At 33.4% G+C, this 20,322-nt stretch overlaps 1 protein-coding gene across 1 annotated transcript in view; it reads left to right on the top strand.

The window, feature by feature from the left end:
* The window catches only part of LOC107891970 (myosin-8), a 33,666-nt gene extending 16,335 nt beyond the window's left edge, over positions 1–17,331 (top strand). Inside the window, exons 18-38 of the mRNA XM_016816903.2 lie at positions 37–146; positions 292–352; positions 570–747; positions 859–1,064; positions 1,318–1,437; positions 3,770–3,994; positions 4,124–4,242; positions 4,359–4,473; positions 4,580–4,600; positions 4,705–4,785; positions 4,881–5,057; positions 5,249–5,389; positions 5,585–5,758; positions 5,936–6,070; positions 6,160–6,230; positions 6,315–6,414; positions 6,567–6,623; positions 16,186–16,242; positions 16,508–16,588; positions 16,682–16,764; positions 16,841–17,331. Coding sequence (XP_016672392.2) covers positions 37–146; positions 292–352; positions 570–747; positions 859–1,064; positions 1,318–1,437; positions 3,770–3,994; positions 4,124–4,242; positions 4,359–4,473; positions 4,580–4,600; positions 4,705–4,785; positions 4,881–5,057; positions 5,249–5,389; positions 5,585–5,758; positions 5,936–6,070; positions 6,160–6,230; positions 6,315–6,414; positions 6,567–6,623; positions 16,186–16,242; positions 16,508–16,588; positions 16,682–16,764; positions 16,841–16,958 — 2,430 coding nt within the window. The 3' untranslated portion in view covers positions 16,959–17,331. The remainder of the gene's footprint in view (positions 1–36; positions 147–291; positions 353–569; positions 748–858; positions 1,065–1,317; positions 1,438–3,769; positions 3,995–4,123; positions 4,243–4,358; positions 4,474–4,579; positions 4,601–4,704; positions 4,786–4,880; positions 5,058–5,248; positions 5,390–5,584; positions 5,759–5,935; positions 6,071–6,159; positions 6,231–6,314; positions 6,415–6,566; positions 6,624–16,185; positions 16,243–16,507; positions 16,589–16,681; positions 16,765–16,840) is intronic.
* Positions 17,332–20,322: the final 2,991 nt, after the last annotated feature.

The raw sequence follows: 20,322 nt of genomic DNA, 5'->3' as shown, positions 1-20,322 counted from the left end.
TGTTTGTATGATGGTTTGGCACATATTTTATTCCAGGGAGTGATGGAAGCAATTAGAATTAGCACTGCTGGATTTCCCTCTCGAAAGATGTTTCGTGAATTTATAAATCGGTTTTCCATATTGGCTCCAGAGGTTCTCAATGGGAGGTAGCTTTTCCAAGATTTTCTTTTGTAGTTCAAAATTATTACTTCTGTTTTGGTGTATCTTTTATTATTTAGAATTATGTTACCAGAATCCTAAGTTACCTATGAGGTGCATTACTCTCTTTATTTGTTGCTTATTTTGTGGTAGCTATAATGATGTTGCTGCTAGCAAGAGGATTCTGGAAAAGAGTAACCTCAGTGGTTATCAGGTACTTCTTGCATTTATAGATTTTCATAAAATAGCTTTGGAAAAGTTATTGTCATTCCATTTGTTTCTTTAGCAGTTCTTGAATATCATGCATGTCACATCTCTTGTTGGCTGGTTAATCATATCAGTTTTTGCATATATTGCATTTTGCTATTATTGCTTCCGCGATGCTCTTCCACCGCTTAATACTATGGCTTACAGGTTTGCTGCTGTTGCAGGTTGGTAAAACAAAAGTTTTTCTGAGGGCGGGTCAGTTGGCTGAACTAGATGCACGTCGAGGTGCGGTTTTAGGAGTATCAGCAATTGTTATACAGAGAAAAGTTCGTGCATATTTGAGTCGCAGACACTTTAACTTGTTGCGGTTATCTTCCATAAAACTTCAAGCCTTCTGTAGAGGTAATAAGCATTTCACATTGTGCATTTGTGATAGTATCATTAGTTATAATTGCTGCCCTGTATCCAGTGACTTATTTATTTTCCCTGTTATTTTCTATAACCTGGTTGCAGGACAAGCGGTACGCCATCAGTATGCTAGGATGAGAAGAGCAGCTGCTTGTCTGAATATTCAAAAACATTCACGCAAGTTTCTTGCTAGGAAAGCATACAAGAATTTGTACTTCTCATCTGTTACCATCCAAGCGGGTATCCGTGGGATGATTGCTCGTGATAAACTTCTATTGAGGAAGCAGATGAGAGCTGTAACAGTAATTCAGGTAAAGATAAAATTTCTTTCAATTAATGAAATACTAATAGCTCAGGTTTTACTCATTCTTTCTAAGAAATCTGATTTATCTTCAATGAAGTGTTATCTTAGTTGTGTTGCAATAAATATTGACGCTGGTTAGTTCAACAAAAGAAATACTACTAATGCTGTTTTTTGTTTCTGCAATGTCTGGTTTCTACTTTTGTTATAGTTGTATATCATTATCAACATACTGATATCATTTGATTTCATGTCTGTAACAGAGTCAATGTCGCCGATTCTTAGCCAGCCATCATTACTTGAGGTTAAAGAAAGCAGCAATCACCACACAATGTGCTTGGAGAGGAAAACTTGCACGTAGAGAATTACGGAATATAAGAATGGTGATTTTTCATTTCTCTATTCTTGAATTAGTTTAACCTCATGATGTCTTGCATGGGCATTTTCTCAATTTTTGCTTCAACAAGTTCTCAATAAATGATAGCTTTGACTAATGTACTCCATTGCCATGTCAATACTAATGTTATTTTTTGCTTTCTAACTTCAATGAGGAAAAATGATACATATTTATAGTATACATCTTAGGCTAAGTTAGTGAAGCAAACTACCCCATCTTCTATGTTTTCTTTGATAAAATGGTGATCTATCTCGACATGCTTTGTTCGGTCATGTTGAACTGGATTATATGCAATACTTACAGCTGCCTTTCCTTCCATTAACCTCTTTAACCAAATCAGCTCACAAGTCCCTGTGCAAAGGCTCTAAATTCAGCCTCGACGCTACTGCGAGTTGCAACCAGTTGCTTCTTGCTTCTCCAAGTAACCAAATTCCACCAAAGCATTGTGAAATAATCTGATGTGGACCTCATACTTTCAATTGAACCTGCCCAATTTACATCAGTGAGTGCCTCCACACTTGACTCCTCATTTTTCTTAAAGAACAAGCCTTTACCTGGAGTAAATTTTAGATACCGTATGATTTGATTGACTACTTCAAGATGCTCTTCGCATGGAGAATGCATGTATTGGCTGACTACACTTGCAGCAAATGTGATATCTGGCCTGGTGTGTGATAAATAAATCATTATTCCCACTAGAGGTTGATATCTCCCATATCTACTGGAATTCCATTGCTTGCTTCTCCAAGCTTCATATTCACAACTATGGGTGTCTTAGCTGGCTTGCAACCAAGCATTCCAGTTTCCTTAAAAGATCCAAAGTATAATTTCTTTGAGAGATAAAAATATCACTATTGCTTCTTGCCACTTCCATTCCTAAAAGGTATCTTAATACCCAAGGTCTTTGATTTCAATTTCACTTCTAAGAGGCTTTCTTAGCCTCTCTGTTTCCGTTTTCGTTTCTAACATCACACCTTTCTAGCTTTCTAACTTCTACATATCATTGGACATGTCCTATATCTCCTTTGCTGTCTTGTAGAATACATAAGTGTGGCCAATCTTGGGTTCCATGGAATTAATTAACCATGATGTGACCATTGACTTCTTTGATTCCCAAGTTGAGTAACCTACTTCTCCTTCATTTGGTTTTACCTTTTCATCTTGCAAGTAACCAATTTTTCCTTTGCCTCGAATTATGAACTTAACCAATTGAGACCATTCAAGAAAATTGGTTTATTACGTTTGCGTTGGGTTTTTTGAAGAGAATGAGTTTCCCCACCTATGGGAATTGCAGATGAAGACATACTTTGCATCAAATGAACTTGTTTACAGTACTAACAACTAAATCTAGACATGCATGTGACAAGTAATTAACTTCTGAAAAAGTCTTTGAACTTGATCTTTATTCAGTACTTCCTCATTCTTGACCGGTTCTTGTTGCAGATTAGGTTTAATAGGCATCTCAGCAGCTTTACACCCTAAAAAAACCTGTTTCACCAAGGACATACTTTCCCTTGGAAACAAAAATACAGAAAATACTTCAAAGCACCTAGGTCTTTGATTTCAAAGGCATTAGCTGATACCTTATTTAATCCTTCAACACCATAATCTCCTATCACAATTATGTCGTCCGCATAGATTATTAGATTAGCAACTTTACCTTCATTTGACTGCTTATAAAACATGGTGTGATCAGTTTTGACTCTTAGAACACCCAGGAATCTTCACAGTTCTCCCAAAACATTTAAATCTAGTTCTAAGAGATTGTCTCAAGCCATAAAAAGATTTTTTTTATTCTACACACATTTTAACTATAAAAGTTACCTTCAAAACCAGGTGGTCTATCCATAAACACTTCTTCTAGATCACCATTTAATAATGCATTCTTTACATCTAATTGGTGTAATGGCCAGCTTGAATTCACAACTTGTGAGGGTAATACACGGATGTAGTTCACCTTAGCCACTGCAGGCAATGTTTATTGGTAATCAGTTCCATGGTTTTTTGTGAACCCTTTTGTAACAAGTCTTGCCTTGTACCTCACGACTGACTACACTCTCACTATCCTTGCATTTAATAGTAAATACCCACTTACATCCCCGGTCTTGTTGTCTCTTGGTAAGTCAACTATCTCTGAAGTGCAGCTCTTTTTCAGTGCATTCATCTCCTCTAAAACTGCTTCCATTCTGGATGATCAAGAGCTTCCTTTATAGGTTTTGATTGTTTTCACCTGTTTGATGTGATGTTCTCATAGGTTCACTCATAAGGTGATAGTCTGTGCATGATTGTTGCAGTTGATTCTCCTTGCTTGTCTGCAGGCTGCCAAGGAAACTGGTGCCCTCCTAGAAGCCAACACTAAGCTGGAAAAGCAAGTTGAAGAACTTACATGGGAGTTGAAGAAGATGCAACGTGAAAAAGAGTTGCTAATGAAGGAAGGCGGAGGCACAAAGAACATTGCTGGACAAGTTCCTATAATTAAGGAGGTCCCAGTAATTGATAATGAATTTATGGTTAAGCTTACTGCTGAAAATGAACAGCTTAAGGTATTGTTAGATGGTTATTAATTCTGAATAGGACCTTACTTGGACAGAAGGCTTGCTTAATGTCATTTTAAATTTAGTGATATTTCATTTATGTTTCTTGAAAAAAATTTCGCCAAAATGCCATTTCAGGCTCTGGTAACTTCATTAGAAAAGAAAATTGAAGAAACAAACAAGCTTAGTGAAGAGCGGCTAAAGCAGGCTTCGGAGGCTGAGATGAAGATAATTGAGCTGAAAACTGCAATGCAAAGGTTTTATCCCTATTTTATGTTGTGGTAATAGATGTTTGATGTTTATGATAGTATGACTGTTTAGTCAATTGAATTGTTCCTTTTCTTCCATTCAAATAATTATCTATATTTAACAGGTTAGAAGAAAAGATCTCAGACATGGAAACTGAGGACAAGATTTTGAGACAGAAAGCATTGCTGAGTGCACCTAGTAGGAAAATGTCACCAGAATCGTCATTTGCGTCATCTACAGTAAGCTATGTTTAAACATGTTCTTATCTTTCTTCAGTTGGTTTGTTGGTTGTGATTACTTTCATTTTCCTTATTTTTCATTGTTGGTCTTTTTTTCACATTGCAGCCTTTGCAAAATGGTAATCATGTAAGTGAAGAATGAAGAGACTCTATGATTAGCTTTTAACTTCAGTGTATCAGTTATATCAGCATCGTTGGTTTGAACCTGAGATAGAAAGCTCTTTTTGACAGGCTCAATTGAATTCTGGTCCATCAAAAAGGTTTGGTAGAGAAGATAGCAGAATGAGGAGATCTAAGATTGAATTGCCACAAGTATGAACTCAAATGATATGGATTTCTACTTTTGCGTTTTTTTCAACTTGTATTGGGTCAAAGTTTTTTGGGATTAATTTTTGTCGTATGCCTAGGCACAAGAGGGTGTTGATTCTCTAATAAAATGTACCACACAGAATCTTGGATTCAGCCAAGAAAAGCCTGTTGCAGCATTTACAATATACAAATGCCTTGTTCACTGGAGAACATTAGAAGCTGAAAGGACAAGTGCATTTGATAATCTTATTCAGATGATTGGCTCTTCACTAGAGGTAACTTATTTATCACACAAAGCCCATCTTTTTCATCAATATTAACTACCATTTTCTTGCTGATACCTATGATATCACTGTACTATAGTCGTATTCAGAGACTGGGAATGAATGTTGAATTACTCTTTTTGCTAGGGACTTAGATAAATAAATCAAATATGACATTCATGATCTGGTTTGATGTTCTGCAGAAACAAGATGACAATGATCACATGGCTTATTGGCTGTCGAACACATCTGCTTTGTTGTTTTTGCTTCAAAGTAGTTTGAAATCCTCTGCTGCAGCACAGAAGCCTCCTGCTCCAACATCATTTTTTTCAAGGATGACCCAAGTACTCGGATAATTCACTTACAATGTCTGTTAATTGTTTGCATGATATTTCTGAACACTTGTTGAAAAGATCCCAGAAGAGGAAAGAAAGAAAAAATCTACTTCATATTTCAAAATCCTTTGGATATTTTATTTTGTGAATGTAGTGTTGAATGATTCTAGGAAAATTATCTGATAAGGTGTTGTTTCTTTTCAGAGTTTTCGTTCATCTTCTGCAAATCAAGCAGTTGGTGTAGTACGCCAGGTTGAGGCCAAGTATCCAGCTCTACTTTTCAAGCAGCAGCTCACAGCATATGTAGAAAAAATCTATGGAATCATTAGAGACAACTTGAAAAAGGACTTGTCATTGCTTCTTTCTTGTTGCATCCAGGTATAAGGAGCCATGCAGAATCTCTCCATTGATTTATTTGATTTACTTTCAAACTTCTGTTAATTTCTATATACATGAGAAACCATTGTGAGGCTTATTTTTTAAATCATCTCCCCAGCTTCTATAGTGCTCTATGTTTGAACTTCTAGAATGTTAATGCATTACCCTACATGTCAGGTACCTAGGGCATCAAAGGGAACTGCTTTTAAAACGTTCGAAGAGTCAGAAAAAGTCGATAGCTCTCCCGCTTGTCATTGGCAAAGAATTATTGAATCCCTGAACAAGCATCTGAGCACATTAAAAGAAAATTTTGTATGTAATTTGTTGTCTTAATGATATTAAAGTGGAGTAGTGCCATCATTTTAATGAACCTTGAACTTATGGTTACAGATTCTTTTCAGGTGCCCCCAACACTTATTCAGAAGATTTTCATTCAAATATTTGCATATATAAATACACAGCTCTTTAATAGGTATATCACTATTTTATCTTTCTATTCCTAACATAATATTAAGAATATATTACAAAAAATGAAAGTTAATATTTTCTGCTACAGCTTTCTTGTTCGTAGAGAGTGCTGCACATTTAGCAATGGGCAGTATGTGAAGTATGGCTTAGCTGAACTGGAACTATGGTGTGCCCAAGTGACAGAAGAGGTAATTTCTTTAATCACTAAAGCTGTTGTTGGTCGCATTGTCACATTCAATGAAAAGTTTTCCTTTTCTTATTTTAGTTTTAGGCTTGTATCACCTTATTGAATTTCAATTCCTTGTTAAAAATTGGTGTTTGATGATTCCTCTAATTACAGTATGCAGGATCATCATGGGGTGAACTCAAACACACAAGGCAAGCTGTTGCTTTCTTGGTATGTTTCTTCTATTCATTTACTAGGTTAGAATTTGTGGAGTTACTAATTTATACTCTTGTGGTCTAATGTAGTACTTGTATTATGGCCCAAACCCTAGAAAGAAAAACACCATTTGTAACACCTTGAACCCCTTAGCCATCGCTGGATTAGGGTTACGGAGTATTACCGTACAATAGAAGTTATTTAAACTTAACTTCATTCCATAACATAAACAAATCATAAACGAATCATATACATACTTATCGTCCCTAAATTGAGCCCTCGAGGTCCTATAAATACCTTATAAATGATTCATGACCAATTTTAAATCATTTGGAAAGTTTAAGAAAAAGTCACAAAAATATGGAAACAGGGGTCACACAGCAGTGTGGCTCACACAGCTGAGACACATGCTCGTGTGCCAGGCCGTGTAACTCACTGACTTGCAACTTAAGAAATCATCAGATGACACACGCCCATGTCTCAGGTTGTGTGAACCTAAATTTACCTAAAATCAATCCCTTTCCAACACCATTTCATGCATAAACGTTTGGATCATATGTGCACACTTTCAAGGCACCAAAATCCTACCTAAACATATATATTTATATGTCATTCCAGGACCCTAATTCAACTAACCAATATGTCATTCAAAGGTAACTCAACAGCATTCAATAACTTTTACCTAAACATATCAATTTTACCACATTTCTATAATCAATTACTAGTTAAATATTTTCCAAAACATGCCATAACTTTACCATAATCATACCAATTCAAAACATACCATAGAAGTCATTCAAAACATACATCATAAGATAACCAAAATGACAACTTATACATTCAAAAACTTATACATGCCAAATCACCAACTAAACATTTAACAAAATGCCATTACAATTCACCTTATACATGTCATTATAAACCTTGGCCAAAACATTCAAAAACTACCGATATATTTGCTGGATAGTGTAATAGATATCCGACGAGCTTTCAACCAATTAGAACTTTCGATAATCTATAAAACATAGGAAAGAAACTATATAAGCAATTAATGCTTAGAAAGTTCGTATAAATTAAAACATAAGCATACTATAACTCAAATTATAAGCTTGTCGTAAGCTTATACATCACAATCAATACACAAGTTAGCACACTTGCACATAAATCAAATGAACCAACCATAATATAAGTCATTTTCCATATAGAATACATCAATTAGTTCATGCATTCTTTTCATAAGGTCATGCTTGCTTCCATTTGAATACTTACCATTTCAATCATTTTTCTTGCTCATTGAACTATCTAGGATATCATCGGATACTCGAGAAAGCTCACATGAAATGTGCCCTTACATATATAACCGTAATTTTTCCTTTACATTATTGCTCACACGAGTTGTGAAATGGGTCTGCTCATACGAGCTGTGGGTCGGAATGTAAGCTACATGAAATCTCTAATGATATATCATTTGTATCCTACGAATTCATAAGGTTCAATCGGGAGTCGCAAACCGTCATAGTATTGATTTGTTTATACATCGATCAATTCACATTATAAATAAAATAATAACTTACAATTTAAATAGCATTAATACGATAACTATTTATACGAATTTACTTCGACGACTAGGGGCATAGAAGTTAAATCAAGCTAATCCGAAGCTTTTGCTTTGCCTTGATCTAGGTTCTTACGTGACTTATCTTGATCTAGATAAGTAATTTCAATCAATTTAGTACTTCTAATATTCAATTTCATCCATAACTTATGTTTATGCAAAATTATCAATTTGTTTCTAATATTTTAAATTTTTACAATTTAATCCTTAAGTTCATATATTGTAATTTAACCATTTTAACTTAAATCCAATTTAACCACATATACAAAGGACCTTGAAACAACTTATAATTACCATCATTTCACAATAAAACCTATAGTTTCACATTTTAACAAGTTTATCCTTAATTGTCATTTTCATCAAAATTCACTTAACGAAATTTGTTTATTTTTCAACAAGGATGCATAATCTATAATTTAACATCAAAATTTACTCAAAAACATTCATGACATAAACCTCAACCTTTAACAGTTTTACAAATTAACTCCCAGGTTAGCTAAATTTAATTATAACGAACTCAAAAACATAAAAATCATTAAAAACAGAATGAAAAACACATACCATGCACTATAAGGAAGCTTGCTGAACCAAACACTCATTCATGGAGGTTTCATTCTCTCAAAATCAGTTTAGGTTTATGAAAATAAAAGATGATACCTATTTTCTTTTCTTTTCTTTTGTTTTAACTTTAATTACTTAAAAACTAACAAAATTTTAATAAAATCATGCCATGTACATCCACTAATTCATTAAATGATTTATTTACCATTTAAGTCATTTAGTTTAAGATTTCATAGCCTTTAGATCCCTTTAGCTAATAGAGCTAAACTTTTATCCATTTTACGATTTTGTCCTTTTTATATAATTAATCATGTAAACATCAAAATTTCTTAATGAAATTTTAACACGACCTTAATATATTCCCGTAAACATTAAAATAATAAAATAATAATTTACTCGTCAAAATTGTGGTTCCGAAGCTATTGCTTTTTCACTAAAAACGGGTTGTTACACCATTAATTTTGATTCTTTAATTAAGGTTTAAATTGTGATTTTATTTCTTTCCTTCAATTTGCCTCAGTTAATTTATTTCCTTTCTATTCATGTAATAAGATCAACCCTTATTTAAAGGGATATATGGAATAATAAGCCTGAAAGAGATCTAAATCTTTCTCTAATGACTTTTAAAGTTTCAGTCTCCCTTTGATAAGTTGAACTATCAACCACTATTAACCACAATAGGTCGTAACAATTTGGCATAAAAGCCAATGATCCTCTGTAATGTCAGAACAATGGCCGGAGAGTGGTGGGGAGAACTACACAAGGAGCTCAAGCATACACAAGTGATGATAGACAGATGTTTGATTGTACGTTGTGGAATGTTGATGAAATTATTACTGAAATGAAAATCAAGTGTTCAATCAAATGCGCAAGGAATAGATAAAATGATTGCCAATAAAAAGGTTGGTAACTCTATGGTAGAATATGAAGGTGGACTCTATAACTAAACAAAAAAATAAACAATTATAGTCTCTACCTATATCTCTTATCCTATGCATCAAACACTCCTAAACTCATCTAGACAAAAGCGATGGCAATCATAACCAAGTTTACTTCCTTGTCTTATTAACCTCTTTTAAATTCATATCCAAAAACCATCCTTTTCTTTAAATATGATCCTATAAACGTCCAAATCTAAAAGGTTTAATGGGTCTAAACTTGATGAATTACCTAGTGGAAGGGGTATCGGAGATAAAAGGACTCAATTATTTGTCTTTTATCATCAAGAATACACAGTTTTTATTATCAAAGACATGCTTGGGTTTATGGGAGTTGCTGATAGAGAAAGCATTGCAGGGTTATTTTTTAAAATTTATTAATGCTGGTGAGAAGTTTGAAGTGGGTTATTCACGGGTGCTAATAAATGAGAATGAGTTCGTGGAGGTTCATGACTTTTATCGATTTCGATTGTTGGTAATGGGAAGAAATAATTGTGTGGCAGTGGTAGATTTATCTAATAAAATTACTTTTGACTCAACTATGGTGATGATTGATAGATTTGTGAGAACTAGACAAATGTCAATCACTCTTGAGCAAGTTACCGTTAGCCAAGTTTATCTTGAGATTGAGGAAAAGCTCTTTCAATAAATGAGTACCAAACCCTAAAGGGAGACAGACCATTAATTCCAATTCCCAATTAAGGCTTTGATTGCAATTTAATTTTTTCGTTAGGTTTTTTATTGTTTTTTTTAGTTAACTTGTTTCCTTTTTAGAATATGTTTCCTATTTATGTAAAAAGGTTGGTCATTATATAAATGGATGTATAGATTAATAAACCCTAAGCAAAATTTCTATAAAAATATCCTAAAGAGATTTAAGTCTCTCTCTAACTAGTCCTAAGGTTCTAATCTCCCTTTAATGAGTTGAACTATCAATCATAAAAGGTTGTAAGAATGTGTCTTTCTCGTTCAATGATTTTTTTTTCTTTTCATTTTTTTTATCTATGATGAAATTAGAGCTAAATATTCTAATATATTGAGGAAAAACTCACTTAAAAGTATGTTTTTTTTAGAAATATGTACAACTATATATGCATGAAGCATTGAATCAATTAAGGAAAGAATATCTCTAAATAAAATTCCTAAAAATCAGTTGTAATCTCTAAAGTTATGTTATTCAATGCTATCAAGTAATCAAATATTCTCAACATTTCTCCTTAAGTTAGTGTATAAATGTCTCGCATGTCCAACTTGTAACAAATATTATGATAAGTCTTATAGTTGAGCCCTTTAGTAAAAACATCAACCAAATGTGTTTTGGATGTTAGATAAGATAGACTTAAGCACCACTGGCTACTTTTTCTTTGATAAAATGATGATCTATTTTGATGTGCTTGGTTCTATCGTGCTACACTGGATTTTGAGCTATGCTGATGGCTGTTTTGTTGTCACAGTACAAAGCTGATCCATTTTCATTCAACAACTTTAGCTCTTTCAATACCTTTTACAGCCATAAAAGCTCACAAACACCTTGAGCCATGGCCCTATATTTAGCTTATACACTTGATCGAGTCACAACACTGTTTATTTCTCTTCCAAGTGACTAAGTTTCCTCCCACAATAGTACAATAACCCGTTGTAGACCTTCTATCATCAAGAGAGAAAGCCCAATTTGCATCTGTAAATACTTCTATTTTGAGATAACTATTTTTGGAGAAGAGAATACCTTTTCCCGACCCGTATATGGGTTTTACAGGATCATGCATAAATTGACTTATCAAATTAATCGCATAGGCTATATCAGGTCAAGTATGAGTAAGATAAATCAATCGTTCGATGAGTCTTTGATATTTCCCTTTATCCACCATTTCATCAATTCTTGCTTGTAACTTGTGGTTACACTCAATAGGTGATTTTCCTGGTTTGCAACTTAACATGCCAGTTTCTGTCAGAAGATCTAAGACATATTTTCTTTGGGAAATAAGGATTCTCCCTTTCGATGTAGCCACTTCTATTCCGAGGAAATATTGTAACTTTCCCATTTATTTGGTTTCAAATTTTTGAACCAATTGTTTCTTTAGTTGGGTCATTTCTTCCTTGTCATCTCCTGTCATAATTATATCATCAACATAAACTATAAAGAGAGTAATCTTATCCTTACGATGTTTTATAAAGAGGGTATGATCAACATTACTTTATCGATAGCCAAACGACACTATGACCTTACTAAATTTGTTAAACCAAGCTCAGGGAGATTACTTTAGTCCATATAGGGCCTTTTTCAGTCTACATAGCTTGAGTATCTTTATCCCCGAATCTTGAAGGAACTTTCATATACACTTCTTCTTTGATGTCTTCATGTAAGAAGGCATTTTTTACATCAAATTGATGTAAGTCCTAGTCGAGATTTGTTGCATATGATAGAAGGATCTTAATCGTGTTCAATTTAACAACTGGAGCAAATGTTTCTTGATAATCCACTCTATATATCTGAGTGAACCTTTGCGCTACTAATCTGGTTTTGAGTCTTTCAATTGAACCATCAACCTTATACTTGGTAGTAAACACTCATTTGCACCCAACCATTTTCTGCCCCTCAGGAGAATTAACTAGTTCCCACATCTCATTTTTTGCTAAAACTCGCATTTATTCAATCATAGCTTTTTTTCATCTTGAATCAGTGATAGCTTCTCTCCAATCCTGTGAAATAGACATAAAGAACAAAGGCAGTGCAAAAACGCTATAGGATGGAGATAAGGAATCATTAGAGACAAAGTCAGAGATAGGATGTAAAGTGGAAGTTATAATACTTTTTCGTTGGGCTATTGGTAATTCTAAATCAATAGCAAAATCAGGTAAAGAAGGCTGACCTGACAGTAGAAAGTCAGGGCATAAAGTAGATTGTATGATGACATCTGCTTTTTTGTTTTTCCTAGTCTATGTTCTTAAATCAGGCCTATCCAACTACCCTCTACTAGTCTTCTCTTGAACCAAGTCTTTGTTGGGACTAAATTCTCCCTCGGAAGGGTAACAGAACAGGGTGCCATCTCTTCATTTTAAATAATCTTCCATTGAAGAGATGGTTGTGATGAAGAAAAGTAGAGTTCATCCTCACGAAATGTTACATTCATATTTACATACTTTCTAGATGGCGGATGATAACATTTGTAACCTTTTTGTGTGGGAGAGTATCCAATGAAAACATATTTAACTGCTCGAGGATTCAGTTTGCTCCTATGTCGAAAGTGTACGAAGCAAACACAACCAAAGACCTTTGGTAAAACTAGGTAATCCATCTTGCCCTTTAAGGTTTTTATGTAACTTTTAAAATCAAGGACCCGAAGAGGCATTCAATTAACGAGATAAGTAGCAACCAAAATGGCATCCCCAATAAGGCTTTGGGAAGTTCATAGTGAACATAAGTGATCTAGCAACTTCCAAAAGATGTCGATTTTTTCTTTCGACAACACCATTCTGAGCACTTGTACTTGGACGACTGGTTTGATGCAAAATCTAATATGATTTTAAATAATAATTAAAGTTATTCTCGGTTCCATTATCAGTTCACAAAATCTTAACCTTAGCATCAAACTGAATAGTAATCAATGTATGAAAAGAACGGAAACATAAGAAAACATCACTTTTGGAATTTTATAAAAATGCCTATATCATCCGAGTGGAACAGTCAATAAATGTAATAAACCAATGATTACCAGATAAAAAAGTAAGGCAAATACGACTCCAAACATTTGAATGAATAATATCAAAAGGAACAGTACTTTTATTATTACATAAAGGATAATTGTTTCTTGTATGCTTAGCAAACTTATAGGCATTACAAACTAAAGAGTCTAACTGAATTATTAAAAACAAAGTAAGAAACATCTTGGTAAAGAACAGTAAATGATGGATGTCCTAACTGCCTATGCCATTGAATTATCTCCTGGTTGACATCTTTATTGTATGAAAATAAGGCTTGAGACATATTGGACGATTGATCCAAAAGATATAAGCTATTACACAATTTACCACTTCCAATTTGTCTTCCCTATCTTGAGGTCCTAAAAGACACATTGATCGGGAAAGAATTCAAGTTTATAATTTAAGGCTTTAGTGATAGTAATAACAGATAAAAGATTAACCGAGAATTTAGGAACATGAAGGATAAAGGATAAAGTGAGATTAGAAGTACAAACAGCAGAACTTGTTCTAGAGACGGAGGTAAGGGAGCCATCTGCTATTCACACACTATCTTTAGATGGACAAGTAATATAGTTAAATAAGCTTTTGTTTGACCCTATCATGTCTATTCGCAATGAAATCAATAATTCAAGATTTAGAAGTAGATGAAGCATTTAAAATAGTACTTGATTTCGTATGATTAGACTTGACAATCGAGGTAGAGTCCAATTAAGACAAGATGCGTCAGAGATGTTGAATCTCATCCGAGGTAAAAATCCCAACAGAAATGGACTTGTCCTTTGCTGTCACAGAGTCTGGCAAATTTGCCTGAGGCTGAGAATTACCCCATCATTTTCCACCACGACTTTGAGTGGGGTGACCATGCAACTTCTGGCACAGATCTTTAGTGTGCCGAGGCTTACCACAGTAGTTACACGTCAAGTGATCCTTTTCAGACTTACCATCCGATGGACCATCTTGGTTAACAATGAGACCAGTTTTCTCAATAGGTGGATTATAGAGCATAACAACACAACAGCTCTCCTCTTTTTGTATATAGGAGTATGCCTCATGGAGAGAAGGGAATGAAGTTTTGCTAAGAACTTGAACCCAAATCTAACCATACCCAGTATTCAACCCAGCCAAGAAATAAAAAACGTGCTCCTTTTCTACCATCTTTTGAAAATTTTCAACATCATTGGTACAAGACACTTGAAAATCTTGATAATAAACAAGTTCTTGCCACAACCCACTTAATTCAGCAAAATATTGAGAAATTGTTAGCTTCCTATGTTTTGTACCATGGACCTTATTACGAATCTAAAAAAATTTATGCATCATTCCCAATACAAGAATAGGTGAGAGCAGCAACATTTTAATTTTATTTTTTTACAGTATCAAGCAACAAATAAGTTTGGAAAATATTGGGTTACATAGAGTTGATAAGCCATGCCATAATAAGAAAGTTCATTGAATCTCACTGACTAAATGTTAAATCAGTGAGTTCAGGTTTCGATGTTATACTGGTGATGTATCCCTGCAAGCCATGAGCCTTGATAAACAACAAGTAAGACATTGACCAAGCAAGGTAATTATATTCATCAAGCTTTATAGGACTAATTTGCAATGAGGGACTATCGGTTGGAATTATGAGCTTCTCGTCCTTAGACATAATGCTAGAAAAATAACAACTAATACTCAAAAAAGCTGCTTGGAAAATTAGGGGAAAAAACACACACAAAAAAACACAAAAGAGATCTAAAAAAAATAGCCAAAAAACACCTCCACTTAGAGGAGAATGACTGGAAGGGAGTAGAGAGCACAGCGTCGGCGTCGAAAAAAACACGGAGGCAGCAGGTGAAGGCCACGCGCGGCTCGTGAAACAAAGATGCAGAAGCTTGCGACAGCACGTGAGGCCTACGCAAAGGTCTTCTGGTCACTGGATTCTGGGGTTTTGTCAACGAATGGATTCCGACTCCAATGGTAGGTGCGGTGAGAGAAAAATAAGACTAGATGGAAAGTACCAATTTTGTGTTTTCTATGGTTTTTTTGGAACAAAATTTAAAATGAAGAAAAAAAATCCCAAAAAGTCGGATAAAAAAACTGATATCATTATGAAATTAAAGATGAATACTCTAATGTATCGAGGAAAAAATCGTATGTATTTCTTAGAAATATGTACAGCTATATATGCATGAAGTATTGAATCTATTAAAGAAAAATTATCTCTAAATAAAATCCCTAAAAATCAGCTGTATTCTCTAAAGTCATGTGATTCAATACTATCAAATAATCAAAGATTCTCAACAATCTAAATTGTGTGTGCCTGGTAAGCTTGAAACGGATGACGCAGTGCAAGCTATATGCACTACTTTTTTTCTTTCCTCGATAAAAATCATGCTACTTTGTTTTTGTAATATTTAGTCGCAGTTGTGGCTTTTGAAGTGTATAAACTGGCCTCGGTCTCTTTTTTATGTTAAAATATACTTTTTAGGGTTGGTATGTTGTGGAATTGAAAACATATGATCTTTTCTTGAATTTCAAGGCTTGATAAACTAGGATCTGCTAACCTTAACTTTTTAGTTTTTTTCTTCAAAGAAATGTGATTTTGTTCTTATCAGTTTTTTTGCAAGGTCTTTATAAATGCTGTCAAATTTTGGTTTTAGCTTGAGTATAAAACAGAATGCAATGAACTAATCACTATTTCTTGCTCTTTGTTTCATGTTTTAGTTATTCTGATATCTTTCATTTCTCCTTTAAACAACTGTTCTTGTCTTGTCAGGTTTTGCAAGAAAAATCCAGCATAACTTACAATGAAATCACAAATGAACTTTGTCCTGTAAGTCTCTTTTTCTTTCTTCCTTCAACCATCCCTCAGATGATGGGGATGGTGAAAATATGGTTTCATACAACATACCCATTAGAAAATCAATAAGAAATGTATTTGTGGTATTTGAACATGGTCCTCCTGGAAGTGAAACATGATACAAGCAATCCTTTGCTTTCTGTTTTCACCATGGAAATCCTTTGCTTGTATTATGAAATTCTTCAGAATTTCAAAACTATGTGATTCATTTAATGATGAAGCATATGTCCTTCTCCAGGTTCTGAGCGTTCAACAACTTTACCGAATATGTGCACTTTTTAGGGATGACAGCAACAACGCTCCAAGTGTTTCACCAGATGTAAGTCACACCAAAATTAAATGGTAGTACAAAGTTTTATCAACAAAGGGACGACCTTCCTTTTTTTTTTTTTTTACCTCTTCAATTGTATAGGTAATTTCCAGCATGAAACATCTATTATCAGATGGTTCCGCAGATGATGGTGGCAGTACCTTTCTGTTGGAAGATGATATCAGGTAAGAGTTGGAAAACTAAAGTTGCTTTTTAGTTCCTCTAATATTGAAAGGTTAATGGCTTCCTCTTTGAATGTAGCTTTCCATTCTCAGTGGAGGACATTATTGGTTCTATGACAGTAAAAGAATTCGCCGAGGTAAAACCTGCTGCAGAACTTACTGAGAATCCAGCCTTCCAATTTTTACTACAGGATTAAGCCACAGGTTCTACTACCAATTTCACTTTTTTTTTTTATACACTATACCCCATTATATACAAGTGTTATCCTACACTACGAGATCCACTACCTCAACTGTAATATAGTTCTTAGACTTCTAACATTTTCATTAGGGTATGTAGGTAGTTATTTGGTAATCTTTTGAGTAGCATCTTTTTGTAGTGAGGTAGGAGATGAAGAAAATTTTCATGCTAGTCTTCTCTTGTAGTAAGAGCTGAAGCTTGTTCGGCCCATTAATTTTCATTTTGTACAAAAACTATCAATTAGCAAAAATATTTATAGTATTTTTTTATCTCACAAATACTCATTGTAGATAGGTGAATAAAAATTGAATAATTCAGTTGAATGAAAACAAAGATTTATTTGATTTTGTAACATATACAAAATTTGAAAAATATTTATTTATTTTATAAATAATAATTGTGTATTAATAATTTCATATTTTAAATTTCAAACCTTCTGCAAATAATGAAATTAGAATCCCATCCTCCTTGTGCTTAAGTATTAACCATGGGATTGGTGTATATTTTTATTTAAATATTTGTTACATTTAATATTTATTCAAATTTAATTTTTGATTATTTAATTTAATTAAAGATGGAATTGAAAAATTCCGACTGTTCAGTTTTTTTTTTTGTAAATACCAACCATTCAATTTTTAATATAATTGTTCTACATTGTAAGCATATGTATATTATTATCCACTATACTATTGATGATATATGACGAAGGATCTTGGATTTGAATATTAAATTAATTGAATGGAAGAAATTTCGAATGGATAAGATCAAATCTTAGTTAGGATTTAAACTATTCTAAAATCTAAAAGTTTTCAAAAGTTAGTCCATTAATTCAAGAAAAAAGAATTAAAATAAAATAAGAAAAACACAAGATTAAAGAAAAGATGGATTGATGGAATTGAATTTGTTGATATGCTATTCCCTAACTTTTAGAACTAAAGTGGTAAGTTTAGTAAACCCATCGTACACACCTCAGAAATATTCCTTAATTTAGCACTTATAAGAGTCCTACTTATTAATAGTTAGTTTCAATTTCAACTATCATATTCCATTCAAGATGATTAAAAACATTTTCAATCATCATCTTAAAAACATTTTCAATCATCATCTTAAGTTTATAGTGGCAATTTATCTGATTCACTTGTAAGAGCCAACACATGGTGCATCAAGATTGAAACTAAGGATATATAAAGCTCAAAGCTCCCATATGACAAGGACACATACACACACTTTCTCTCTCATACCTAATACATCATCTTCCCTTTATCTTCTCCCTCGATCCTATCCTTTTTTTTCTTTGACTAGCATCTTCGATGGCTCTCCACCTTGCTTCGAGCTAGGTGAACCACCCATCCTCATCTTTTTTCTCCTCCCAATTGGATTTATCATCAACAATTTGTGCGGTGAATATGGACTCACTCCCATTGTGATATTTTTTTTATGGAAAACCTAGAGGCAAATATCTCTATTGATCAAACTCGAAACCAAGCTCAAAATGTTAATCAAACCCAAACAAACCAAAATCTTAGGACTTATTACTATGACCTTTATAATCATTATGCCCCACCATACCCATATCAATAGAGGTAATATGAAACATACCCTAATCACCAATAGCAAAATCAAACTTACACAACCCAAAACCAGAATGCTAACTCTCAATAATTTTTAGAGCTATAGCGACAATTCTAGAACCTCCAAGTGTAATGCCCCTCGTCTGTCCTGATAGCCAGTACGAACGTGAGACGTTAATGGAACATTTTTAGAGCAAAAGTAATACTTTATTTTCTCTAATACTTTATTTAAGAAAATAAAGTGATAAAACATTTTTTTTTGTAAATTTATAGAAAAATATTTAAATTCTATTCAAAATGAGTTTTATGCTTCCAAAACAAAATTTAAAAAAAATCTTATCGTGCTAATTAATACAAAAGAATTAGGTAATCTATAAAATATAGGAAAGTTACTTTTTTAAAGGTTACTTAATAACCTTAAATCTTTAAGGAATTTATAAGAAATTAAGTATAACCAAAAAGAATAACAATATGTTAAGTTGCAGCCCAAGCAGCAACAGCTCTCGCCTAGGCGATACTGGAGTTATTATTATTATTATTATTTGCTAAGGAGCCACTAGGTGACTCAAGCCACCACTCAAGTGATAATGTAGTTAGTACTAATTTTGTTAAGCTGCCACCTAGATGGTACTAAAACTATTTACAATTTTTGCATTTTTTTAAAATTTAACTAATTTATTAAGCACTCAACTACTATACCATGACCAAGTTTTCAAGTACTACTTTAATAAGAAATAAGCATATTTATACACGTTGATGCTCTAAGTACATGCCATTGACGTTACATTCTTTAAATTCTTCATGAGACTTAATATATATGCCACTAATATGATACAAATTACACTTTAACATTTCAAAAAAACCTTATAGGATTGCCGGGTGGTGTGATACTCCCTAGCTATCATAACAACTTCTTAGCAAGCTCGTACCTACGTGTTCTAAACAACTAATGCGTAAGGTATAAACCTTAATAAGTAACAAGGATAATCAAACTTTATCCTAAGTCTTAAATAAGCTTAAGCCTTTTAGATGAATCATAATTTTAAGTTTATTTAAGCCACATTGTTATTAGTTTAATCCTTTCATGTGAATTTGCAAGTTAAGCCCCAACTCATAGCTTGATGATTTATTAATTGTTTCTATTATGTATATACTCCAGTTTTGACATTTGTTTCGTTTATGAATCTTACCATTCAATTTCATTTTTCATCTCAAGGTCTTACACAATTATTAACTCGCCTTAATAACGCATTAAGCCTTTTAATCATACCACAATTGGTTAAGTCATGCATTTACACCAATTTGTTAGTGGCTTATATTTCCATCGGTTCTTTAAAATTCATATAGCTTATTACATTTCTATTACGTACCATTATTGATACTCATTTTCTTATCTTCATGATCAATCTTATTAATCAATTTGCAAATAATTACGCCTTGAGTAGACTTAGAGACAAAGGTTGGATACTGTGGACTAACCAACCAACACATCATAATAATAGAAACATCATATCTAAGTATCTGAAGACCAGAACAATATCGCACCAAAATGCCAGTAATAAAAACATCGAAGTGCTATTAATAGAAGTATTGAAGTACTAATAACAGAAGTACATAAGTACTATGCCTAAAGGCTAAATCATGGTCGAAACATCTCTTATCAAAAGTAACATAAATCCCTTATTGATATGTCAATCGTATCTTAGCTAACTCACTAAGCTATTAGGGCTTTGTTTTATTAATTCAATT

The sequence above is a fragment of the Gossypium hirsutum genome, chromosome D09 (genome assembly GCF_007990345.1).
Source record: "Gossypium hirsutum isolate 1008001.06 chromosome D09, Gossypium_hirsutum_v2.1, whole genome shotgun sequence".
Taxonomy (NCBI): domain Eukaryota; kingdom Viridiplantae; phylum Streptophyta; class Magnoliopsida; order Malvales; family Malvaceae; genus Gossypium; species Gossypium hirsutum.
Note: the sequence above shows the minus strand (reverse complement) of the source record. Positions and strands in the feature narration are given on the sequence as shown.